Source organism: Numida meleagris, chromosome 9 (genome assembly GCF_002078875.1).
Source record: "Numida meleagris isolate 19003 breed g44 Domestic line chromosome 9, NumMel1.0, whole genome shotgun sequence".
Classification (NCBI taxonomy): domain Eukaryota; kingdom Metazoa; phylum Chordata; class Aves; order Galliformes; family Numididae; genus Numida; species Numida meleagris.
The window spans coordinates 12,670,139-12,696,115 of NC_034417.1; the positions used below are offsets into that span (position 1 = coordinate 12,670,139).

Genomic DNA, 25,977 nt, shown 5'->3' on the forward strand with positions numbered 1-25,977 from the left:
TTCCGATTTCACTCTCTTTATTATTTATCACTCTTTCAAAATAGGATATGTTCAAAAAATATAAATAGGTGCAGGGAACGCTGGTGCCCCGCACGGTCCCCTGGAAAGAGCACGTCGTCCCGGGATGGGCGCAGCGCTGTGGGGCGGTGGTGGGGGGCTCTCAGCCTCCCCCCGGTTCCCCCCACCGCAGCCCCCGGCCCTCCCGGTACATTCACTGCCCCTCTCCCCACCCGCCCCGACGCGCCGCAGCAGTAGGATTCTGGAAAAAAAAATAAAATAAAATTAACCCCAAAAGGTGCTGTTCACCCCGGAGATTAAATAACAGAAATAATTACATTGTTCGTGGATAAAATCAGGAAAAAATAATCATCTTTATTATTTAACTTAACCCCCTGCCCTCTGCAATCCCACCCCCCTCCCTGTCCCCGAAGGCACGACGGTAATTGGAACCGGACCGTTAGTAAGAATGCTGACTTCTAATTTGCTTTGCTTTGGTGCTTGAAAAACATTAATTTTTTTTTTTTTATATATATATACACAAAGGTGGGTTTGTCTGTAATATAACTTTTTTTTTTTTCCTTATATGACAAAAAAGCAACAACAAGAAGAAGAAATCGACTCTGTTAATATAAGTGTTCCGTAAAAATCTCTCTTTTCTCTCTCTGCTCACCCCTCGCCCCGCTCTAATGGGTGGGTCTGTGCACGACACTGGGTCTCGACCGACTCCGGGGGCTCCTCTTGTATAACCGGCGCTGGTAGCTGGAAGCTGCAGGGAGAAATGGCATCGTTAGCGGGACGAGGAGAAACAGAGGAGGAAGGAAAGTGGGGAAAACGCAGCACCAGGAGTGCAGCACTGTGCTCCCCTCCGTCCCTCCCACCCGCTTTCCCCAGCTCTGGGACTGGGCTGGAGCAGAGCTGGCCAGGAGCCGGCCAGAACTTGATGGATGTGATTTGGCTGAGCTCGATGTCATTGTTGGGAAGCTTGGAGCAGGGATGGGAGCGGGGTGTAGGCAGCCTGGGGATGGGCTGGGACGCCTCGAGGAGGGCCAGGAACCCGGCCCCATCCCTGGGGCTAGCCCTGTCCCCTCGGCACGGCTCCCCACTCCCGTCCTCTGCTACTCACCAACTGCAGGAGCTGCTCCTTTTTCCTTCTTTTCTTTAAGTAGCCTTGGCTCTTCTTAAGCTTTTTGCTCCATCCCACAGCCCTACCTCGGGAAAACTTCCAGCACGGCATCTCCCCATGGCTCAGCGCTACCCTACACCCAGTGCCTCCCAATGCACCCAGAGGTGCTCAAGACCAGGTTGGATGAGGCTCTGGGCAGCCTGGCCTGGTGGGGGCAACCAGCCCACAGGAGGGAGTTGAAGCTGGGCGATCTTTAAGGTCCCCTCCAACCCAAGGCATTCTATGATTCTATAATTCTTCAATTCCCATTCATCCCAGCTGCATGGATCCTGCGCCTTGAACACCCACGTCCCGAAAGGGCAGCGGGAGGGAAAAATTTGGCCAAGGGCATCTTCCTCTGCCATCCCACAGATGTGGATTACTGGGACCAGGATGGCTGGGACGTACGGTTTATGCAGGATATCCGCGGTTCCTCCCAGTGCCCGTTGGGCTGGCAGCGGATGGTGGGCACGTGGCGCTGGATGTAGCCGTGGTCACACTGGTACCGCACCAGGGAGTTGATTTCGTAGCGGTCCTTCTTCCGGCCAAAGGTCCGGGCGTTCTCCACTACTGGTGGGTCCCCACAGGCAACTGCGATGGATGGGCAAATACAATGAGAGATGGAGATCCTCTGCTAGCTGGGCAGGCAGCTCCCAACCCAACAGCCCCATTGCTGCTTCTCCTGTGCTGCCCCATGGGGATGAGAGGGAAAGGCCTCAAGTTGCAACAGGGGAGGTTCAGGTTGGATATCAGGAAAAGCTTCTCAGAAAGAGCAGTGAGGCACTGGTACAGGCTGCACGGGGAGGTGGTGGAGTCACTGTCCCTGGAGGTGCTCAAGAACCATGGGGATGTGGCACTGAGGGACATGGTCAGTGGGCATGGTTGGGGGTGTGCTGGTGGTTGGACTAAATGATCTTAGTGGTCTTTTCCAAACATAATGATTCTATGGGGTCTGTAAGTGGGAGATGGCTGCTCCTTTAAATGAGGCCACTGACGGAGTGGGAAGATGTAACCACCTTGCCCATCCCTGAGATGTGGCGGGAGCGATGCCCTCCCTCGTTATTCCTCTGCTGGAATGGCATCTCTGATTCAGATTGTTTCTGGGTCCCATGTAGGCAGGTGCCATCCCTTGAGCCTTTATAACATCCACCAGTCAGAACCAGGGCCAGAGAATAAGCTGAGAATGGGGAGATCATTTCCTTTGGAGGTGGATAGATGGAGATACTACAAAAAAGGTGCTATTGCTAAAGAAGTTCAAAGAAATGTAATTTCATACAAACTTCACTGGGAGGCAGGCTTACAGCATGAGCTTTCCTGGCTGAACATGGGGCTGATATTCTCAAAGAGCCCAGTGGCAGAACAAGGGCTCACTCCTCTCATGTCCCAACCCCACAGCCACTGACTGAATCAATCCCATCCTGCTGGTGCGGAGCAGAGGCTCACCTGTTCCCTTCTTGCACGTGAAAGGCAGGTGATAGTTGCAGGGGACGTCGTTCCATTCGCCTTGCTCATGCCAGATCATCACAACGCAGTCCTCACCCGCGGAGAAGAAGTTGTCAGGTTGGTTGGGCCTCCAGTTCTCAAATTGCTGCAGGGAGAGGAAAACACTTGAGTCTGAGTCCCCACTCTCCTTCCCTCCTTTGTATCTCCTTCTGCCTCCACCTGCAGGGACCACAGCCACCTGCACTGCTACTGCAGCAACATGCCTATGGCCATGGTGCCATGGAGCTCAGCCTCTGGTCAGACTGTTTCACCAGAGCTGTTTAAAACCAAGAGAAACCATTTAGCTGAGGGCTGCCTTCACTGCACACCTTACTCAAGCACTCACCATGTCACTCAAAGGCTCTGTTCCCGACAGCATTCCTCCCACCAAAAACACCAATTCACCCACCCCAGGCTGAGGACTGTCTCCTTCCCAGTCACTCACCAGCGAGTGCCCATCAGACCAGCGGAAATCATTCTCCACGGCTCTGTCACTGAGGCCAATCCACTGATAGTCCTGTGCATGGCCTGGGAAAGCAGAACAGGGAGAGCAGGGTAGGTGCTGGCTCACCACACTGTGCGCAGGCATCCCTTTGCCAGCTCAGCTCTTCTGGACCTGGAGCCCCAGTGTCATCTAGCACTTGCTTTTTATATTATTTTGGACAAAATTCTCCATCATAAACGTGGAGTCTGATGGATGGACTCCTGCCTGTTCCCATGTCCCCCAGGCAACCCCCAGCACTCACTGTTCACAAATTCTTGTTCCTCTGGGGTGATGATGCTGCTCAGGTGGGCTTGATGTTCTCGGCATCTGGACTCTGCATCCATCCACGTCTCCCTCTCTTCGAAATGCCTGTAGCAGTGGCCCTGGAACTTGGTCCAGCCTTCCTCACAGTTTGCCAGGTCTGAAACACACAAAGGAGGGATGAAAAGGAGTTGGTGCCATGTCTGACAGCTTTCCAACTCACCTCTTGGCAGCTCACGCGCACGTGGCACAGGAAAACACGTGGTCACCTCCACTAAAATGCAAAACCTCACAGTGTTGTCTGCACGGCATCCCAGGGAAAATGATCAGAAGGTACTCAAGACAAATGTAGAAGAGAGGGAAGCCAAACTGAAGGTCCCGTGTTTGCCATAAAGTGACGAGTGCTATTGGAAAACTCAAGTGACATAGGGTTGTTTAGGAGCAGTTCCACTCCCATTTGTCTTCCTTGGCTATTTTTGAGGATATGACCAAAGCAACAACCCTCTTTTTTCTCCTGCAGTGTTCTCTTGCTTTGGAAAGCGTCTTTGAAACCTGAATCCCCATGCCAGAATTGACATTCATACATCAAAAAGGAATCAAGGGGTGAGAGCCCAGGATGAGGCGGTCACATTCCCTGCTGTGGTTCTGGGTTTTGGAAGAAAAGCAACCCTGCCAAGGTGGGAGCAAAGAGATGTGAGCAAGAACTTGCTGCTCTTGGGGTGGGATTCCATTAGTCCTCATGCCTCTCTCCCTTTACAGTAAGGTTTTCTGTGCTCAGTTTCCTTCTTCTGTTGTTAATCTTGGTAGGTCAAAGCACTGCTGCCTTCAGTAACACAAATTCCTGCTGATCCGCCCTTCTGGTTTCTTCCAACTGAAGACTGGAGATGCTCCATAGGTGTTGGGAGGGCTGGTAGCTAAGTGAGGCACTGAGATGTTTTCTGTGCTCTCTAACAGATCAAATGGAATATCGGGAAGTAGTTGAAGCTCTAGGCAATCACATAGAAAAAGATCAACAAAAACATTGTGTCCTGGCAGGGATGATGTCATCGTGACAGGAAGGACTGACTGTATGCACAGATAGCAGAGATCGCCTGCAGTGCCCTGGAGACTGACAGATTTTAGGGAAAGGAAGATCTTCCTCATGGGAATAATAAAGATTTACATTCACCACTGAATTTGGGGCCTTTCTTTCCTCTTGTATCTCCCAGACCACGGGATGCAGACATCATGCACCCATAAATCACAGAAAAGAGAAAATTAAGTCTTGCTTGGACCAAACAAGGTCATGAGCATCTGAAGGGTAGGGGTCCTCTGGCAGAACAGAAGGCAGCAGGAATGGGTAAATCAGATGCTTATACAAAGAGACATAAAGATAGCACCATTCCAGCCCAAATAGTCTAAAAATCCCAAGTCTTTTTTACAGTGTACTCCATACACTCATATTGAAAGCAGAAGGAGAGATGCAGAGAAAGATGAAGAAAAACCCAATGCATTTTAGCGTGACTTGTGTCAAGGTGAGTAAGAATTGCAACTTATTCCTCTTGCTTGAGCAAGGCAGGGGATCTTCCCCTCAGTTCAGCTGACAGAAGTTTGGCCTTTCATCAGTTTTAAGAATAAAAAAACCCACTCTTTTTCTTTGTCTTCAACAAGAAGAAGTATTAGCGCAGGTCAAAGTGCGCCTCATTTTGAAGTAAAAATAAGTCACTTCATGTTTTCTCAGATATACATTCCCTGCTGGTTTTGCCACAGGAAGCCACGTTGAAGAGATGACAGAAATGTCATGCTGTGTCACATCGGTGGAGATTCCTGGAGTGAAAGAGGCTTCTTTACAGAGTGAAACACAATCATTTTTACATGGCTCAGTTGAAGCATCCTTCCATGAAATTCCAGTCTAGCAGAGAAAGTTTGCCTGGGGTGGAGATGTACTCAGATGTTTCCCTGCTGTCACAGATGAACAGAAAGACCCTTGACCCAAAGACGCAGCCATCGACACCATCACAGTCTGCATGGAGCTTCACCAGAGAAGCTGAACACAAACAAGAAAGCTGAAGAAGACACCAGAGGTCCCTGATTGGGAATCTTAGAGAACACGATGCTGTGATGAAGAAATGAATCGAAATACGAAAGAAAAAGGCTCAAAGCTTTTTCCTACTGTGTTCCAAGCTGCTGTTAGAGGTTAGCTAATGAGATGAGGGCAGGGCTGATGGGAGCACCTGGGCTCAGCTTTCTGTGGATAGGGCTGGAAGGAGGTAATGAGGCTGTTAGTAAGATTAGCTGAAGCCGAGTAGGCCGTACCGATCTCACACAGGTCCCCTCCGTAGCTGGGAAGGCATAAGCATTTGAAAGAGTCGATGCCATCAACGCAGGTAGCTCCATTCAGACAGGGGCTTGAGTGGCACTCATCAGTGTCTGCAAGAAATCAAGGGCTTCCATTAGGGCTCTGGGCAGAGAACTCCACCAAGAGGAGAACTGGTTTCCTTGCTTGGCTAGGAGGGAATATTGGTTGATTTGGGAGAACTTGTTCAGGTCTTATTTGAAAACATACTGCCACTGCTGCTGCTGGAGGAATGAAGTCAAGAGACCCAACCCACCCTATGAGGAAGACATTCTTTTGATGTCACCTGATGGTTGAACACCACTCTGGAGATATCAGAGCAACCTCAGCAAGACATTTCCAATACACAGCACCAAGCAGCTTTGACAGCTGTGGAAACTTCCTTGTCCACCATCTACCTGATAGGCAGAACACACCAACTTCTGCTTGGTCACAGCCAGAAGAACATTCTGAAATAGATCCCTGACACACAACTGGCATTGCTGGAGATAGATTTTTTTAAATCATAATTCAGATGAAGTCCTGGGGTAAGAAATCTCATCTCAGTGAAGCTAAGTGCAGGAAAGAAAAGAAGTAGGTTCAAAGGTGGTTCAGCCTCTTCCATTTCAGGATCACAGGAAAGACAATGGTAGCCTCTTCCTTGGTGAAGAACGCTGGAATGCAGTGGACCTCTCCACACTACTTGGTTTTTTTTGCTCGTGATGGGACTGGAAGAAGCTGTTCATCTTTCTCAACTGTCGATTCCGTCATGGTGGAAGAAACTACTCCTACTTTCCCTCCTAAAGCAGCTCTTAAGATGCTTTCTGCTTTCCCGGGGGTCAAAAGAGAAGTTGCTATGGGACTGGACCTCCAACTCTTCAGTGTTTCTCAACTCGCTAATTAGCGCAAGCCTGGGTAATAAATGCCATCATCTGGTAGCACTTCTGTCCTCTGTCATCTTGGGGAAGAATGAAGGAAGCACAGATACTCAGAAGCAGGTCACAGGCAGGCAGCTTGATCTACGCATTAGAAAATCTTGTTTGTGCTGGAATTAAAGTTCTTCTTCTAGTATATCTCCAGACTGAGCCTTAATCCTACTTAATGAGCTTTGGAATCAGAAGGAAAACCATTCAGAATGAAAGGATCTCAGGGATGTTCAACTCAAGAAACAAGACTAATGAAGAAAGTGGGTGGACACCCATGCAGGTTATGTTAAATGATTGATTAGATCTTCATGCAAGACAACGTTTCATTTTTTTACACTCAGAAGAGACAGAATGCTGTAAAACTGCTGACTAACACTCCATGCTCTCCTTGTAGGTGAGAGGGGTTAGTGAGGAAACAATTAAAGATGATGAACATGCTGGCTATGGGAATACCAGAGCAGAGTAGCGATGTGAATGCCTAGTTGCTCAGCAGCCAATATCAGATATGTCAACTAAAAGCTGACATGCTCTGTAGTGTGCCTCAATGATGCAAAACACTCATCCTGACTTTGGATGGCAAATTGGTTTGTGCTTTGGAGCATGAGGGTTGTCTTCTTTATTCTAGATCATATCAGCGTAAGCAATATATTTGTTCCTCAGATGGTTGATGAACCACTTAACGCCAGTTTTGCAGTTAGCTCTTCACTGAGAGAAGGAATTTCTTCCTCTGGATCGCCCTTCTAAATACTTGTGAAAGCTTTCTGGATTTCTATATTCAATGCAATGCAAAGAAAATTCGAGATCTCATTTCCATGACATTATGAAACACTTTGAGACTTTCCAGAACATATCAGGGGTTGTGGGCCTGGTAGGAGAGAGCAGCTGCAGTTGGTTGGCTCTTGCCTTTAGTGACACTTGGAGTTCTAAGGAGACAGAAAACACAGAGGAAAATGAAGTATCCTCAGGGACGATGTCAGCTCTAGAGGATCCCTGGGCATTCCAACAGCAGTGGCAGCAGATGTTTGCATTGATCCCAGTGGGCTCCAGCTGAACAAGGAAGGAAAGGCTCTCCTTTGTCCATCAGGCTCCATCAAGAGGAGAGCATACTGCAGAGGTGGGAACAAAGCATGTACAAAGCAGAACATTTAATGGGGAAGAATGAGTCTTTGGTCATCTTCAGCAATGTGGACTAAAGCTTTGGTGCATCCAAGATCTCTTCTGAGTTGCGTGGGACCTGCTGTGAGCTGCCATCCCTGGTGCTGAAGGAAGAAAGAGCAGACACACGTATGCAAATTCATTGCCACAAGTCTCCAGCTGGGAAATAAGACTGGAACAGAATTTCCTTTTTGCAGATAGCGTATATAATATGACTGCGCATATTATAAATGCTATAAAAACAAAGCTCTGCATACAAGATGTATGTTATATATACACATAGATATACTTGTATATATCACACAAAGATAAAAAGTGTATACTCTTTGGTAGTGTTGGAAAACAGACAGCAAATACAAATGAAACAGTATTTTTTTTCCAGAAGCATGCTGCAAATGGCTGGAAAGAAGTCATTTTAAGCACATGATGATCATAAATACCAAACTCCTCCTTCAGCCCATGTGCTGTTGAGACAGCAACTGAATCTCCATCTGGGTGCTCAATCATAGAATTGTTTGAGCTGGAAGGTCATCTGCTCCAGATCCCCGTAATGAGCAGGGACATCTACAGCTTGATCAAGTTACCAGGCTTGTATCAGGAAACTTGAACACGTTGGCCAGCCTGGAGAAAGTGTTGCTGATTCTGGTCCTCCCAGAAAATCTGGTCTTTTAGAAATGTAAGCTTTAAATTGGCAGCCACGTTGCCTCTGGAAACCCTAGCAAGCTGGTTTGTGGGTATTTCTAGGATATCACATCAAAGCCATAGGATTTACGGGAGGTGAGAACTCCAGTAAAAAAATCCCATCTATCACTCAATGCTTGGTTCTTCTTAATCTTTTGCATACCATAAGTGTATCCCCTTCCACGGGGTTTATGGCTGGGTGAGGTCAGTAAATCAATGTGCCCATCCCCAGCAGCTGGAAAGCCTGCAGCAGGGGGGAGTTTGACACCCTTATGTGTACATGAACTATTTGTTTGCTTGGGTGAGCAGTCATTCAAAAGTTAGCTCTGCTTTGAGGTGCAGCTCAAGAGTTTATCAGCTAACAAGGAGAAGAGACTACTGCTATTATTACCCCGTGCTAACAAAGCACAATTGATGTGGCATGGGATGCAGAACAGAGACAGCTCTGGCTTTCAAGAGCTTCAGCTCTGAAACAGACAGGGAAGAAAATGCTTTGCAGTGCCGAGAATAGGAAGCCCACTTAGAACTTATTATTAACTCCCTTCTCAAGGATAATGCAAAATCAACAGCTCTTTGGGAGATGATTTGCACCACAGTTAATATCACCCAGAAGTTACAAAAGATTATTCAAACCTATTGTGGCAACAGAGTCCATTTTATACTACTAACGGGACCTAAGGTCGAACTTTTGGATTATTTTTTATTAATGAAACCAAAAATTAAAACAAAAAACTCCAATGTAAATAGGGTCTTGCATCTGGAAGTTGTAAACTGTTGGCTGGCAAAAGCAAGGGGAGTTACAGAGTTACAACGTAATCTTTGAATTTGCTTCACACCATTTTCTCCCCCAGCTCTCTCTTACACTGCCAGATAATGACTATATTTAGTCAGTACTATTTTCTTTTGATGCAGCTAAGCACAACATAAGTATTCACCCAGTGCCTTTGAAGACAATGTGCTGTACTGGATCATGGAAATTGGAAAGAGAAATCCTTTAGAAATGAAAGAGCAATAGATCAGTCCTGGTTTTGCTCAGAAGGCAAATGGCATGCAAAAGTGAACACACAGTGAGAGAGAAGACTTTCAAAATCCTTCCTCCCAAGCTAAGAAGGCAATACCAGAAACAATGCTAATGTTTCTTAAAACAATACAATCCGCGCATTCCTCTCAATGACAGCCTGTATCCATGATAGCAAGAGTACTCACAAAATGAAGTTAGCTTTGTGCTTAAAACACTTACGGAGGAGAAGCAGATTGCAAACAGGCTGGGTGCGATCACCCATCCCCTGAACAAACTCTAGTTTTACTCAAGTTGTGAGGAACTGGTTCAGAAACATACTCTGTGATTTAGATTCCTGCTTTTGTTCTGCATAGAGGAAAACGTAAGGCTGAAACACAAGGTGTTTTCAGGATGTCCTGCAGTCCCTGATGTGCTCCTCGCCCTTTCTTTATAGACCTTCCTGTAAGTGTGATTATCCAAAGAGGGATTCAGAGACCAGCTACATCATTATCTTCTAGAGACTGAGGTAAAAATCCAGGTACACGTTAAATTTGCCTTTCAGAGACTCCAGGGAAATTTGAACTGATAACTCAAATAGAGAAGAAAAACATTTGGCTGACGGGCTCCTACAAGGAGAGAAGAGGAGGAGTTGAGGAGAGCAGTTCCCTCACATTTTAAATAAAGTACCACCATCAAAAATCATGTAGCCAGTTTGTGACTTATGATGAGCAAAGAAGTTACTAGAAGAATTAACTATATTAATTAGACCAAAGCTGCTTCTGGTCTGATCTTTTTGACCAAAAAAGTCTATGCCTTGGATTTCTGGGGTGTGAAGAAGGAGGAAACACCATCAATACCTTCTCCCACTTGGATTCTAACCTTCAGCTGCTTTGGGGCCATTGATGGAAGACTCCACGAGTTCTTTTCACCAGAGACAAGCAAAACTTACCACAGATTGCTGCCATTTCAGCACATTTCTATTTTTTCCCTCAACTTGAGTGAAGTTTTTAAGACATTGGCTGGTCAGAGTGCTCCAAACCACAGCCTTTCACTGAAGCGCCAGCATACTTTTCTCAGTTAATAATTATTTGTCTTCAAATGTTACCCGAAGCAAAAAGAGCCACCGAGCTGGCAAAGCTCTGGATGGAGAAGCCAAGTCTATGGCCGTTTCCTCACGCTATAGGCTTCTAAGCTTCTTGTCGTCATGGAGGAATCCAACTGCTGACAAAGACACGTGCAGGAAAAGCCTTCAATTTTGTCAAAAACTAAAAAAATGTTGGCATTCCAAGTGTTAATCTCCAGTCTTCTTGTCCTTGTGGCTTTGTCTTGGAGAGAGAAGTAGAGCCTACAGAAAAATGTAATTCTTCTGAAGTCATCCCACTAAAAAGACTGCCGAATCTAACTGGAACGCTTAAATGGCAGGACAGGAGCCCAGCAGCTGCACGGCCTGCTCTGAGCTCCGAGCTCCTTCTGTGAGCTGAACTGGCTTCGCCCATGCCTCAATGGTAGCTGAAATGCATTGCATTTAATGAGCGTGCACGACACCCTACAACTCTGAGCACAGCACAAGGCGCAAATACTAGAACTGATCCTTCTGCAAGAGCTGACGTTGAAGATCGGGAAGATTCAGGTGAAAAGGAAATCACAGCGCAGGAAATGGCATTTTGGGTTCCAACCCATGGTTCTTCCTTGCGGGCTTTTCATGTCCACAGTCACTCTGAAGAGTAAATGATTTCAAAAGAGGATATCTGAGAATATTTTTCCTTCTTTCCTCTTCTTCATCAGCACTTTGCTCTATTTTTCCAGAGGAATCTCACCTTGGTGCAGAGGTGCTGCACATTCACGGTCAGCAGCACTTTCTTGCTGCCTGGATGAGCCTTGTTCAGACCCCGACCTGGAATGCAGTTCACCCTGAAGAAATACTACAGCAAAGAAGCTTATCGACAACAGAATACTTTTACCCTGGATTATCTTCTGGAGGAGCAACAACCAAGCATGCGTTCTGAAGCCCACCTCTAGTGTATAAGGAATCCGCAGTGAAGTTTTGTGCAGTTATCACTTACCTCCATCACCTGTTAAGAAACCCCAGCTGCTATATTGCCATTCCCATGACTCACAAATACACAACACATTCCCATTTTGGAACACGTTTCGAACTTCTTCACACATGAGCTGCCTAACACATGGTTTTCTTTCAAAATGCTTCACAAGAATGTTGGCTAACAACTGCTCTGAAGAATCTGGCAGTAGCCTTGTGGGTAATTTATAAAAAGAATAAGCAGTGAAATAAAACAACACTTTGGGGCCAGTTTTTTTCCTTTTGCTGAGCCTTGCTGGCTGGTTCCCTTCCTTCTCCTTGTCCTTCTGACTTGTTTTTGCCTCCAGGCTAGGACGTGGCAGCAAGCGTGGCCCAAAGGCAGAGCCCATTAGGTGTGCAAGGAGAGTGCTGGGGGCTTTCTGCAGAGACAGATGGCACGTATAGGGAGCAGGGCTAAGCTGTGGTCACCTGTTTTCCGAGAGGGAAATGATGCAGAGGGAAACGCAGTGACTTGTCCAAAGCGTTTTGAGAATGGGAATGAAGACAGAAACCAGGCTGAGCAGCACAGAGCTCTGCATTACAGACCCATACCAAATCCAGACCTGTCTGTGCTGAATGGTGTGGGTTCACTAGGAAGCAGCAGCCCAGGAGGCAGTATGGGAAGGGAGAGGAGTGAATACTGCTTTGCAAATCCATATTGTGCTATATTTCTGCAACATGGCCAACGTGATCAGAACCACAACCCATCTAGAAGCACCAGAAGCGTGTTTATGTGATAAGATGAATGGTTTAGCAATGGGGCCTGGGCTCCAGAGCCTGCTCCTGGCTGTAGCAAAGTGAAATCAAGCCATTCCCAGGGATGCTGTGGGACATCCTGCATTACTGGGCTCCTTCCTGGTCAAGAAGTGGCTGGCAAGCATGACAGTGACCCTGCTTGTCTTGTCATTGTACCATCCTAGTGTCTGCATGGCATGTAAGCACTGCTTTGTGCAGTGTTGTCAGAAAGCTGATGAAACATTTTCACCATACAAGGTTACTCAGATTTAAAGACTGTATCTGTTTATACTTGGCAGCAACCAGCCCTGCTAAAGCACCAAAAAGGGGCAGGGTGAAGGGAGCACATGTATCAGCACAGCTGCCAGAAGCTGTGAGCATCATCTCGCACATTTTGCCCGTTTGTGCTGTGGGGAGCAACGTGCTCAATGCAAATGCTGCACTCAGCAGTGACAAGGCCAAGAGCAGAGATCTCTGTCCCCAGCTGGCTTGTGCGTCTCAGCCCCTCAGCACTGCAAAGCAGCTGATGGATGGCTGCTGTGGAGCAAGAGCTTGGAAACACCCAGGGCAGCGAGTCAGCACATCGTGGAGAGAGAAACAAAACAGGGCAGAGGCTTGCAGCCCGCCTGATCCAACTTCCCAGCCACATCTCCCAGCCAGCGTGGAAGTCTTGGGCGGGTGGAGGCCGCCTTTGCTCTGCTTTTCACATGATGAGAAAAAAAAAATGTTGTTTTCTTGAGACGATAGCAATGGCTAAGAGCAATTTCAGACAGGGCGTGAATGCCCTGGTGCCTTCCACTGATGTATCACACCCAGTGGCTCTCACCGATCATTTACAGAATGCATTTTTCCAGCCCTTGCTCCAGCAGCACAGAGGGGAAAGGTCACCTGTGTCCCAACCACCACCCACATAACCCAGGGGTACATGTAGGTGATGCCCAGTCACGCTTGTGGCAGGTGCCAGCTCCACCAGGAGCAGCATCTGGGAGGAACAGTCAATGCCTGCTGCCATATTGCAGCACGGGAAGGTCCCCGTGCACCTTCCGGTGCTTCCCTTGGGCTGGTCCTCTGCTCTGCCATGGGCAGGCAGGAAGAGATGTGCCCCCTCCCTCCTTTCCCTCCCTTAGTGTGTTAGGATTGGGAGAAGGCACAGTACCTTCTGTCGTGGGTTCCAGTGCATCGACTGCTTCTTGGGAGGCTGGGTGCAGGGCAGCAGTAGCGGTTGCTGGCAGTTGGGAGTTGTCGAGGACAGCAGCTGTTTCTGTCTCTAGTCCTGACACCGTGGAAGTGGCGGGCTCTATTTCAAGCTGAGTCTCTTCAGTGTTTCTGGGTCCCTGTGTCAGTTCAACATCTGGAGCGCTGGTACTAATTACAATGTCTGGGACAGAGGTTTCCCCCGAAACGCCTGCGATCAAGTGCGATGTTGCGTCGGGAATTTCCTTCTCAGGAGCACCAGAGGGCTCACCGCTGGCCAGAGATGTGGCAGCAGTGTCAGTGCTAACAGCAGGCAGCCCAGGAGTTTCCCCACTGCTTTCATGGGCTGTGGATGTCTCTGTGCTAATCTCAGGGAGCGCAGATGTTTCACCACGGGCTTCTTGACTTGTGGACGTTTCTACGCTAATTTCAGGAAAGGCAGACGTTTCCCCACTTACTTCTTGAGTCGTGGATGCCTCTATGCTAACCTCAGGATAGGCAGATGCTTCACCCCGGGCTTCTTGTCTTGTGGATGTTTCTATGCTAATTTCAGGAAATGCAGATGTTTCCCCACTGGTTTCATGGACAGTGGATGTCTCTATGCTAATCTCAGGAAACGCAGATGTTTCACCCCGGGCTTCTTGACGCGTGGATGTTTCTATTCTAATTTCAGGGAAGGCAGACGTTTCGCCACTGATTTCATGGACGGTCGAAGTTTCTATGCTAATTCCAGGGAATGCAGATGTTTCTCCGCTGATTTCTTGAACTGTGGATGCTTCTATGGTAATCTCAGGAAATGCAGATGTTTCACCACGGGCTTCTTGACTTGTGGATGTTTCTATTCTAATTTCAGGAAAGGCAGAACTTTCCCCACTAATTTCATGGACTGTGGATGTTTCTATGCTGATTTCGGGAAAGGCAGACGTTTCTCCACTGGTTTCATGGACCGTGGAGGCTTCTATGGTAATCTCAGGAAACGCAGACGTTTCACCCCTGGCCTCTTGACTTGTGGATGTTTCTATTCTAATTTCAGGAAAGGCAGACGTTTCCCCGCTGATTTCTTGAAAGGTGGATGTTTCTATTCTAATTTCAGGAAACGCGGATGTTTCCCCACTGATCTCTTGTATTGTGGACGTTTCTGCGCTCATTTCAGGAAAGGCAGACGTTTCCCCGCTAACTTCCTGAACTGTGGATATCTCTATGCTAATCCCAGGGTATGCAGATGTTTCCCCGCTGGTTTCTAGATCTGTGGATGTTTCTACACTGATCTCAGGGTACGCAGATGCTTCCCCACTGATTTCTTGAATTGTGGATGTCTCTATGCTAGTTTCAGGGAAGGCAGATGTCTCACCACTGATGTCATAAGCTGTTGATGTTTCTACACCACCTTCTGCAGACGTTCCCCCACTCATGTCACCAGATGCAGAGCCCTCCCCACTTGGCCCAAAGATATAGGGAAATGTGACAGCTGTTTCCCCTCCCAGCTCCTGTGAAACTGTTGGTCTTGTCACAACTTCTACTAAATCAGAAGTGACTAAAGTGACTTCTGGAAGTCCTGAGTCCTCCCCACTGATTTCAGTCACTGCTGAAGGTTGTCCACTTAGATCTGTGGCTCCAGAAATGTCTCCACTGAAATATGGGATCCCAGATGGCTCTCCACTGAAGTCTCCTGTTCCTGAAGGAAGCCCGCTAGACTGCACTGCTCCAGACCCTTCTCCAGACAGTCCTCTGTCTCCAGAAAGGAATCCGCTGATTTCTATCATCCCAGATGGTCCTTCTCCCACCTCTTGTGCCACTGATGTCTGTGTTACAACTTCTACCAACGTGGTATCCACGAGAGACACGGTAGGAAAGCCCGAGGTGAGCCCACTTTCCTCTCCAGATGTAAGGCCACTGGTGACTTCAACCCCAGAGGTTTCTCCACTGCTGTCAATGACTCCGCTTGGAAATCCGCTCATCTCAAGCACTCCAGAAGCACTCCCACCAAAGTCCACGTGTCCGGAAGGCTGACCGCTGACCTCTAAGCTCCCAGACACCATGCCCGATGTCTCTCCTGAAGGCAGTCCACTGATCTCCAAAATCTCTTTTGCTTCTGCTTCTGCAGCTGACGGGGTTGTCACTTCCTGCAGGCTGGTGTTTATAAAGGTAACGCCTGAGGCCTCACCGCTTCCATCAATCCCAGAGGTAAGGCCGCTCACGTCCACCAGGCCGCTCACCTCGGGTATTCCAGATGGTTCCCTGCTGATGTCCAGTCCTGAGGGAAACCCGCTGAGCTCAGGCACCCCAAAAGGCTCTCCACTGAGCTCAGGAACCCCAGAATGTTCCCCACTGAGCTCCGGCATTCCAGAATGCTCCCCGCTGAGCTCAGGCACCCCAAAAGGCTCTCCACTGAGCCCAGGCACTCCAGAATGCTCCCCGCTGAGCTCGGGCACCCCAGACAGCTCCCCACTGGTTTCAGCTCCCGAGGGCAGCCCTCTGGCCCCACTGCTGTCCCACTCTGCAGATGGAAACCCCGACAGCTCTCCCTCACCGCTGACTCCAATCGATCCTTTTCCCTCCTCTTGTCGTCCTGGCGCTGCCGTTACAACTTCCACCAAAGTGGAATCCACGAGGGAGACGGTGGGAAAACCAGAGGTGAGCCCACTTTCCTCTCCAGATGGCAGGCCGCTGATGAGCACAGTGCCAGAGATTTCTCCACTAAATCCAGAAGGCAGACCACTGCTTTCAGCTCCGGATGGCATCCCGCTAACTTCTGGTATCCTCGAAACAGACACCGATACCTCTTCCTCTGCAGAAGGTAAGCCGCTGGTATCAACAGCGCCAGAAGGCAACCCGCTCACATCCCCTGAGGGAAGGCCACTTTCTCCGGGTACAAAGCCACTGCTCAGCAGGTCTACAGATGGTAATCCACTCTCTCCAATCCCAGAGTGTTCTCTACTCAGTTCAAAACCCCCAGAAGTCGGTTCTCCGCTTGTGTCTGGGGCTCCAGATGCTGAGGATTCGCCACTGGCTGGGTGCTCTCCAGACTCGGGGAACTCTCCAGACACTTCAGGGATGGAAGCACTGGTAATTGTTTCCTCCGGTATTACGGTAGCTGGAGGAAAAGCAGATGGTCTCGCTGGAAAAGGAGGGAACAAAGAGAGGGAAACAGGACAACTAGTTAATATTGACTATTTCCTAATTTACCTCCAAACTGACATCTAATAAAATCACATTTGGGATAAAGGGCTCTGGCAGAAATCCTTTGATGCCCTCAAATTTGGTAATGAGGATAATATCTGAAATAACTGTTACATACAAATTGCTGGGAAACCAACAGAATACATCAACTACTGGCATGGGACAATGGCAGCAGTGACACTAATTCCCAGCAGCCAAAATAAAGCTACAGCTTCCATGGACATAACGTGTAGAAGAGAAGAAGTTTGGTGCTGCCCTGAGCACATCTTGGTTCTGTCCCCTGGGCATGCATGAACTGGGGTCTATTTCTATGCTGCCTTCCAGACACACACCAATGTATTTTGTGAGGTGCCCTGGCAATGTAAATGTTGGTCTGCAACAGCTATGCTGGCCAGTGCCATTTTGGTAGCACCGCTAGTCACTCGGCAAAAAGTTCTATATACATGTGTAACTCCTCCTGTTGTACCTGTGTGCACAACTAATTTGCTAATAAGGAGAAAAACACAAAACAAACACAAAAGAAAAGTTCTCTGAGTGGGACTGCATATCAGCTCACAGCCTGTTCCACAACAAAATGGAAAACCAGCAGAGCAAGAAGTCCTTCCTTCAGTTTAAATAACTGAAGTTCCTTGGTCCCACACTTGCTTTGAGACTCAGTGTGCTCTTCCCGTCCCATTGCCTCCACTTTAGGATAGCCTGTGGAGGATGACGTGTCCCTAAGGAGCACTGTGTGCCCCGAGTGCCTCCATGCTTCCCAGCACCCTCCTCTGAAATGCACCTGAAGCTGTTACATGAAAAGCTAACTCCAATGAAGAGAGCCCTCTGAGATTCCTCCCTCCTCCTCAGCTGCATTTGGGAAGGCCTTCCCTTCAGCAAGGGCACAGTCTGTTTATTTTAGGAGTGCCTTGGTTCAACAACAGTACTAATCACCACTCAAGAGACAGTGCCTGACCCACCTGAGAGCAGCGATACATCGGTTGGGAAGACTTCTGTTCCCCAGGCTGTCTGATTCTCGGGCTCAGTGGAAAGCTCTGTCTCCACAGTTGTTTCCTCCCCAGAAGGTATTCCTTCTACTCCAGGGATCACTTGGGTTACCATCACCTCTTCAAAGAGTGAGGTCACCCCCTCCTCATCCACAGATGGCAGAGCTGGAATAGAAAAACATGGAATGGAGTGTCCAAGAGTTCACAGTCCCAGATGAAGGAGCTCCGTAAGTGATCCAGATACCAAAATAATGAGCTGTGGTGGAAAAGTATGAGGAGCCCCTGATACTGGGAGACAAACTGAGCAGAAAAGCAGAGGCAGAGGGAACTGGGTGAGATTTTCCCTCTGAGGGATTACGAAGGCCAGGTTGGATGGGACCCTGGGCAACCTGATCTAGTGCCTGAGTTAGTGGGTGGCAACGCTGCCTGCAGCAGGGCAGATGGAAGTGGATGATTGTTGAGGTCCCTTCCAACCCAAGCCGTACTATGATTCTATGATCAAGCTAATAAAGTAAATACACAGTTAAGAGGATGTGCTTCTGAGGCCCTAGAAGAAGCAACGCTTTGGTGGATCCCACTTAGCCCTAAGTAGGACCTTGATGCACCCATGCTCCCCCGCAAAACCCCATTCCCCAAGGAGGAAGGACCTAGGAGGGATGGGACAGTACCTCTGAAGCAGAAGGCGTGATGCCGTGACAGAGGGTCAGGAAAGCCCGTCTGGTTGTAGTGCTGGTAGATGGTCCTCACACCAGGTGCATCCCCCCCACAGGCAGATCGGGGGCTCACAATGGGGTACCTCAGGCTGCCGTCAGCCAGCCACCCAGGGTAGCACCTATCCAGACCCTGCTTCCAGGCAGCGTGGAGTTGTCCAACAGAGGCCAGCGTGGCATTTTGGCTTGCACAGTACAGCTGAGCTTCTTGGAAGGTGAACTGCTCCGGCTGGGTAGCAAAAAACACCTCACCTGGGGGCCAGTAGAGAAGACAAGCATGAGTCTGAACTCTGACCGCCACTGGCATCCTGCAGCGTGCCTGCCCAGCACTGCTGTTACCCACACATGGAGGAATGGGGAGAACATACCCTTCAGCCTGTCAATGTAACAGTACACATCGTAGGTCTCTGAGGCCGGGCGCATGCCGTATGACCGCACGCCCGGGGAGCTCTCTTTGTCTCCTACACAGTTGCTGCGGGGATTCACAATGGGATACCTGACAAAAGAAGAGAGGAGGTGACCCACAGTCAGCTTCATGTACTCTGGGCTGGAGGATCTCAGCATACTTGGGAACAGGACATCATATCTTCACATTTAGAAGGGGTCAGGAACCCCAGCATGACTTGGAAACAAATTAATCTGCACTTGTGGCTTGGGGCAGCGAATACAAATGTTCCTTCATTTTTTCATATGTGTCAACTCACTGCAAAATTAATCACTGCAGGATGTATACACAGATTAGGAAAGGAGTGGGACAGACTGAGAAGAACTGGTCTATTGACCACTATATGATGAGACAACTTTACGCTGGGACAGCTTTAGCTGCAGACAAATAGAGCAGCAGTGTAGACCAGAGGGAAGCCTTAAGTTCATAGAATTGTAAATCACAGAATTGTTTGAGTTGGAGGGGACCCTTAGAGGTCATTCAGTCCAACTCCCCTGCAATGAACAGGAACAACTACAGCTGATCAGGTGCTCAGAGCTCTGTCCAGCCTGATCTTGAATGTCTCCAAGAAAGGGGCATACATCATTCATGACTGAATAGACATTTCACAAAGATGTATTCCCTTCATCGGTACGGCTTTACCTGACTGTCTGGTCCCGCAGCCAGCCAGCATCGCACTGATCAAAGCCAGCCTCGTAGGCAGCCTGGAGCTGCTCGGGAGTGGCAATAACGGCGTTGTTCTCCAGGCAGGCCTGCTGGGCTTGGACAAAGGAGAAGGCATATCTGCTGCTGGCAGCACGGTAGTGAAACACCACACCTGGGGGAAGAGGAGCCATGGTGAAATAGGGCATTACGACCCCCCCAAAATGAGATGTGTCACCAGACAGGATCTTCCCAACAGCGATGCAAGGATCACTCCTGCAAACTCACTTGGATGGAGAACCCTCATTCATTGAGCTCTGCTACATTATAGGGTGATGTTTTGGGCATCACTACAGCCCTTCTCCGGGATCTTGCTGCCTTGACTTTCCCCTTCCCAGATGTACAAGGGAATGCAGAGTACCACCACTGCAGCCCCAGGCATCAGACATTTGATCCCCTTCCTGCTTATGATGAGGAAGCCCACATTCCCCCGCCAAGGACCTTCCATCCCACCCACAGTGGATTCAGCCTGCGACTCCGAGCACCCAGACAAGCCTGTAAACCTCTAGAGATCTGGATGCCCTTTGTACTGGCAGAAGATCAGACTATTTTCAGACAATCTTCAGCCTTCTCAGAGTGCTGGTGACTTACCAGTGGGGGAAATGGGCTGCCTGGGGAGGAGGGCAACATCAGGGGCTGCTGTCACTTGCACGAGATGATCTTCTACTGTGAATGGCGAGGCAGACTCCAGTCCTGGCGTGGCAGTCACTCCTATGGCCTCTTCCACTGAGCTCACCTCTGCCATGCCAGTGGTGACAGCAGTGACTGAAACCGAGGTAGTGACCTCTTCAGGCACAGCCCATACCCCTGTGACCTCCTCCCTGGTCACGTTCTCTTCCCCTGGGGAAGGTGTCTCCACTGTGACACTGGTTGTGAAGAGGTCGGGCAGGACGGTGAAGGCCTCATACAGCTCGGTGGCGGTGGCTGTGATCTCCATGGGCTCCAGGGTAGCGATGCTGCCACGGGCCTCCTCCTCCGTGGCATTGCGTGGCAGGGGCAGCTCCACCTCAGTCTGCGTGACGGTCTGTATGGTGAAAGCACTGCCCAGCTCGGCCCCAACCTCGTCGGTGAACTGTCCTGGGATTAGAGTCTCAAAGTCATCACCTAAATTGTGAGACAAAGCAAGAATTGTGGGACGCGGTCAGTCCAGCAAGGTGTACGGTGCTGCCACGGAGGGGGAGATGAGAGGTTGCTGGCTCCAATGGCAGCAGGGCATGGTATCACAGAATCACAGCATGGTTCGGGTTGGAAGGGACCGTAAAGTAGCACCTAGTTCCGACCCTCTGCCATGGGCATCTTCCACTAGACGAAGCTGCCAAAGTCCCATCCAACCTGGTCTCGGATATCCATAAATTAGAGGCAATGACTCACCCCGTGCTCCACAGCTGGGAACGCAGAGGACCTTCCCCATTCTCCTAGCTCTCGCTCCCAGGAGCACCCTGCCCATATCCGAGTCTGCACTGACCTCTAGTGCCTGCCTCAAGGAACTCAAGGTGGCATGGGAGCAGGGAAAACCTCGGCAGCAGCTCCGAGCCTGAGGAAGGCACAGGGATCCTTATACTAACTGCATGAAGTCGCACCAGGATCACTACCTCCCGCTCTGCTCAGCTGGGGACATAGGAACTCATCACATAAAAGCATGCTACCTCCGTCACCGAGACAGCCAAGGCCGCTCGATGTAGCAAACTCAACCACCTTCCCCCTCCCAAATCACTGTTCTGCGTGAGTCATGTCCCTTAGGACAATATGCTTGTTGACATCCCACTGAGCAGGTCAGCCTGCAGATGGGGACTTAAAGAGCAGCACTGAGCTGAGCAGATCAGGGAGGGATGGCGAAGGAGCGAGACAGGTCTCAGCTGGGGAGGGAGAGCTAACAAGATGCTGTCAGGCTTTGCCCATTATACTGCTGTCCCCACTCTATTTATTTCCAATTCCATTTTCCTGCCATTTCATTTAGGCCAGTACCTCTCAGGTCTTAAAGGATTCAATAAATTAGCCAGAGATGCTCAAGCAAGGACTGGCTGTACTCAGCAATTTTGAATGAATGCCCTGAGATAACTGGAAGGCTGTGTTGTTGGAACACAGGCCACATAGATGGATACCAAGAAGCCTGAGAGGTTTTACAGGGACAGACGCTTAGGCCTCCTGATACACAGATCACACATACATCTGGGCACAATAGGTTAGAATAAAAGGATTTTCAGAACATATTACTTTTGTACGGATGGAATCCTACATGAATGCTGTCCCCTCTGGTTGCCGTAAGCTGTCCGTGTGTGGCTGTGCTTTGTCCCCTCCTTGCTGCAGGAGAAAGAGGGCATAGCAGGGACGCTTTCCACTTCCCAGGTGCAATTTTGCCAGAGGCTGCTGCACTCTGATTTATCTCAGCATGGACACTCAGACATGTGTCTGCACCGCTTCACAGTGCTACACAGGGTCAGATCTGTTCTCTTTTTCCTTTGCTTCCATCTCCAGCACTCAAAGTCCTGTACATGGAGCACCTGAGGGCAGTTCCACATCTCCCAAACCGCTACCTGGACAGGCATCCATACACATTTGAGACTCTTTATTTCCTACCTGAACATGAATACATGAATGAGAGGCTGAGATCAGGTACCTCTGCAAAATAAATAAATAGATAAACAAAAATCAAAGAAGCAAGAAGCTTCTCTGCCTTAGTTTGGAGAGGGTCTATCACAAAGGCAAGTACCATCCTGAGAGACTAGCAATGCAAGTGTTTGGAGGCACTGGCTAATGAGGGCAGGTGAAACAGTGAGCTACAAATCTGTCTTTTTTACAGGAGTGCCTTACTTCTGTGCTGCTCTGCAGTGACCAGAAACACAACCACTACCTGCGAGTGCCTGAGATGAAAAATGGCCAGCAGTGGAATATTTCCTCCTCCATACGCCTGTGTGAATTACTATAATTAATTTAATTCATCCTCCTAGATTGCACTAGTGAATGTTTTTGCAAGAAAAATTTGAGTAGTTCCGTCTTGTCCCCATTCAAACCAGAGTAGAAAATCATTGGTGAACACTGTGACGAAAATGCACCGGGGATATTTTCAGGTTAAGTTAGCTGCAGACAAGGAGCTCCTCCTTGCTTACGTGGGTACAGAGACATCGCTCAGAGCACTCACCACTGTAGCAGATGGCATCGTAGCGGGAGCTGGGGTGAGGGTACCCCGTCTGGTTGGCAGGGTGCAGGTAAACGGTCCGCACGCCCACCAGGTTCCCTCCGCAATTGGGCCGTGCTCTGGAAATGGGGTAGCGAACGCTGCGGTCAGCCAGCCAGCCCGCACTGCACATGTCCATGCCATCCTTCCAGGCCAAGTACAGCTCCCCCGTGGTGGCCAGGCGGGCTCCCAAGCTGTGGCATTTGTCAAAAGCTTCCTGGAAGGTGAACTTCTCGGGGGAGGTGGCGTAGAAGACTTTGCCTGCAATCACATGATCCATTAGCACAGGGGTTAGCTGTCGAGTTTAATCCCAATTCCCATTCCATCTTCTTCCCACTCCTGAGTCTGGATAAAATGAAAAATCCTGTGTCCTACAGCTGAACTCATGAACATAAACAGTCTCATGATGGTGATTATCTCTAAAGACCAGAAGAAAGCAGGTCTTATGGTGTAAATTAGTTGGAGGAAGACATACTTAACTATCTGGAGTGAAAGGGCAAGAGGAAGATAAAGGCCACTTCCGATTCTGACATGCTGAACAATTCAGTGGATCCCTATTGTAAGCAGGGGTGGTGGACGCTTCTGGAAATCACATCCTGGAATGGATGGTCAGAGACATGTGGGATGAAACAGCTCTGTTGGAATTTAGACCAACTGCACCCTCTATGCTGCATTACTCATTTAACATTAAAATTGTCCAAGGTCTAACAAAGAGACTGTAGAGAGCATTTGGCCTTGCTGGGGGATGTGATTTCCACCTTTAAATTGTCATCTTCTAGGTTGTTTGTGCCCTGTTGTCTGGACTAGGCACAACCAGAGCTTTGGCTGCTCCTGCATCTAGTGAGAGCCCCCCAGTCACCTTGCATTTGCTCTGCATAGCAGTAAACATCATAGGTTTCATCTGTCTCACGGACACCGTAGGTCCTCACTCCTGGAAACTCATCCTTGTCACCGTAGCAGCGCTCCCGGGGCAGATGGATAGGGTACCTGGGGGACAAGGTGCATAGAGGGAGGATGGGGCAGCAGGACAGGGCTGGAGGACCTAGTGTCCTGCTCTCCCTGTGACAGTCCTGAGAACCAGCCGAAGACATCAGAGGCCAAGGCGCCCACTAATGGGGGACACAGGGCTCAGCATGGTTGAGCCACACTTGTGGATTTTCTTAGCATTTCCCAACTGCTTCTCAACCATCCTCCATCAGTGGCTTTGTTACAGTAGCCCTCCCCCCAGAACCCTGCTGTGGCTTTCTTCTCCCCTTACCTGACAGTCTGGTCAGCCAGCCAGCCGGCATCACACTGCTCGTACCCATCCTCATAGGCAGCCTGCAGCTGCTCAGGGGTGGCAATGACAGCACTGTTCTGGATACAGGCCTGCTTTGCCTTCTCGAAGTTCAAGGTGTACCTTGTGGAGATTGCTCTGTAGTGGAACACGACGCCTGGAAAACACAATGGCCATCACGGGCAGGTTTGCTGGAGAGCAACCAGCCCCTTTCCCTCCAAAGGAGTTAGGGATTCAAAGAAAGAAAGGGATGAGAAACAATGAATTATTTATACCGACGATCTAAGTTTGAGCATCTTAAGCTAAATGGTGACGTGGTGGACCTTGTAGAACACATGGCATTTTATACTGAGGTATACCACTTAAAATCTGTAGATTTTCTGAAGATATCTGAGTTGTACTTTTTTTGATAAACAGGACTCTGTACAAAGGATGGCTATCTGCATGATCTGGTCTGGCACCAGTTCAGTGGAAAATTCACCAGGAGGTAACGAGGGGGCTGTGATGTGCATACTCCAGTGCATGCAACCAGCAGAAGCCTCCTGGTTTTTCCTGTTGTGGTGGAAGCTGTCTTCCTGGCCTGCACAAAAGCAAAACCCTTGATAAAGGTAAGGATTGTGGGAACCTCAGCTTCACTTATTCTATCCACCTATTACTAGAATGAGCTTTGGGGAAAAATTTTCCAGAACAGACCAGTTCTCCAGCTGAGGGCATCCCTTCTCCTGTAATACTTGGAAGAATTATAAGGCTTTGCACTAGCCCTCTCCCTCATTCACTCCGCTGAGCAATGGCCCAGCATATCCAGCACCACCTCCTGCCAAGACATCATCTTGCCATCTCTGTAACTCACTTTCTGTCAGAAGAGTCAGTTTATTGGCATTGTATTCTGCCGTGACTCATTCTACTGTTTTGTTTACTCTGCTTATGAAGAAAGCAGCACCTTCTCTCCTTTCTGCCCAGGCCAGATCCTGGGAGAAAGCAGCAAAGGTAAGGCCTCACCTTTCACCAGGACCTCTATTGTGTCTTGTCTGTCCTCAATCCCGTACATCACTTCACAGCGATAAATCCCAGTGTGGTTGGATCTCAGCGCCTTGATTTCCAACGTGGCATCGGTGGGGATGGCAGGGTAATTGGGCAAGGAGATCACCTCTCTGTACTCTGCATTGAGCCGGATCTTCCCACCGGTGGCCACTAGTAAGACAATCTCTGTTCCATTGGAAAGCTTGCTCCATTTGATCCGCGGGGTCAGCAGAGTATTGGTGTCCTCTTCCTCTGGGATGTTGAAATAGCAGGGGATGTTCAGGGAGCTTCCCAGGACAACACGCAGGGGAGACTGCTCAGGTATCTTCACTTCCAGGCCATCGCTACTGTCTGCCAGTTCCCAAACAAAGCAAGGGTTACATCAATAATGCCCCTCATCCTAAATATCCAGTGCTTCCATATGCTATAGTGTCTCTGTCTGCTTTGCAAAGCCCCTACACCCATATATTCAAGTGTACCCTTCTTGTCTACTCTGCTGAAAATGCCTTGCAGAAATGGAAGTTACAACAATTACCTTTGCTCCATGGCTGCTCTTGGGAGTTGGGAGCAGTGCCAAATGTGGGAATGAATGGAGTGAAGGGGTCTACTGCAGTGTGGCTGCAGTCCACGACATGAGATCACAACTGATAGGGCTGAAGAAATGGGGAATGCTGAAATTCCCTTGACTTTCCCATAAACCCACGTTTGACTGAGCTATCTCCCCAGTCTCTCAAGAGCAATATCAAATACAGACTGTGGCATCGCACCCATCCAAAGAAGGGCCCCATGCATACACAGAGCAGGTCTTGGGCACACCTAGAGTTGTCCACATTTGGTGATGGGACCAGTGTGCAGCCTTGCTCAGTGCTGGCTCCTAGGACCCTGCAGCACATACCTGAGAGCTCTGCGGAGGCAGCTGTGGTGATGGCTTGCAAACACACAAACACTAGTAGTAGAGTGGTCATAGTTTACCTGCCAGGAGCAACACAGAGAAAAAGGATTTATAACAGCTGCA

The 25,977-nt window shown here is 49.1% G+C and overlaps 1 protein-coding gene across 2 annotated transcripts; it reads right to left on the reverse strand.

Moving 5' to 3' along the window:
• On the reverse strand, positions 1-25,977 carry ACAN (aggrecan). Of its 2 annotated transcripts, none has more exons than XM_021407484.1 (17): positions 25,858-25,977; positions 24,942-25,313; positions 23,925-24,099; positions 23,526-23,653; positions 22,631-22,927; positions 20,083-20,595; positions 19,432-19,606; positions 18,713-18,840; positions 18,303-18,596; positions 17,608-17,799; positions 13,434-16,589; positions 3,391-3,549; positions 3,090-3,172; positions 2,606-2,750; positions 1,571-1,753; positions 671-766; positions 1-259 (listed from the first exon to the last, which is right to left on the reverse strand). In XM_021407484.1, exons 1-16 carry the CDS (start codon positions 25,925-25,927, stop codon positions 684-686), a joined length of 6,153 nt encoding a protein of 2,050 aa, XP_021263159.1. In that variant the 5' UTR covers positions 25,928-25,977; the 3' UTR covers positions 1-259; positions 671-683. The 2 variants fall into 2 exon arrangements, with proteins under 2 accessions (XP_021263159.1, XP_021263160.1); XM_021407485.1 differs by lacking the exon at positions 1-259 and adding an exon at positions 5,685-5,798 and having other exon boundaries at positions 281-766.

Coding starts and splice junctions, on each gene's coding strand:
- ACAN (XM_021407485.1), bottom strand. CDS start 25,927: ATGACCACTCTACTACTAGTGTTTGTGTGTTTGCAAGCCATCACCACA. Junction 22,928..23,525: donor CTATGCAGAGCAAATGCAAG/GTGACTGGGGGG, acceptor ATGTGATTGCAG/GCAAAGTCTTCTACGCCACC. Junction 20,596..22,630: donor CGATGCCATCTGCTACAGTG/GTGAGTGCTCTG, acceptor CTCACAATTTAG/GTGATGACTTTGAGACTCTA.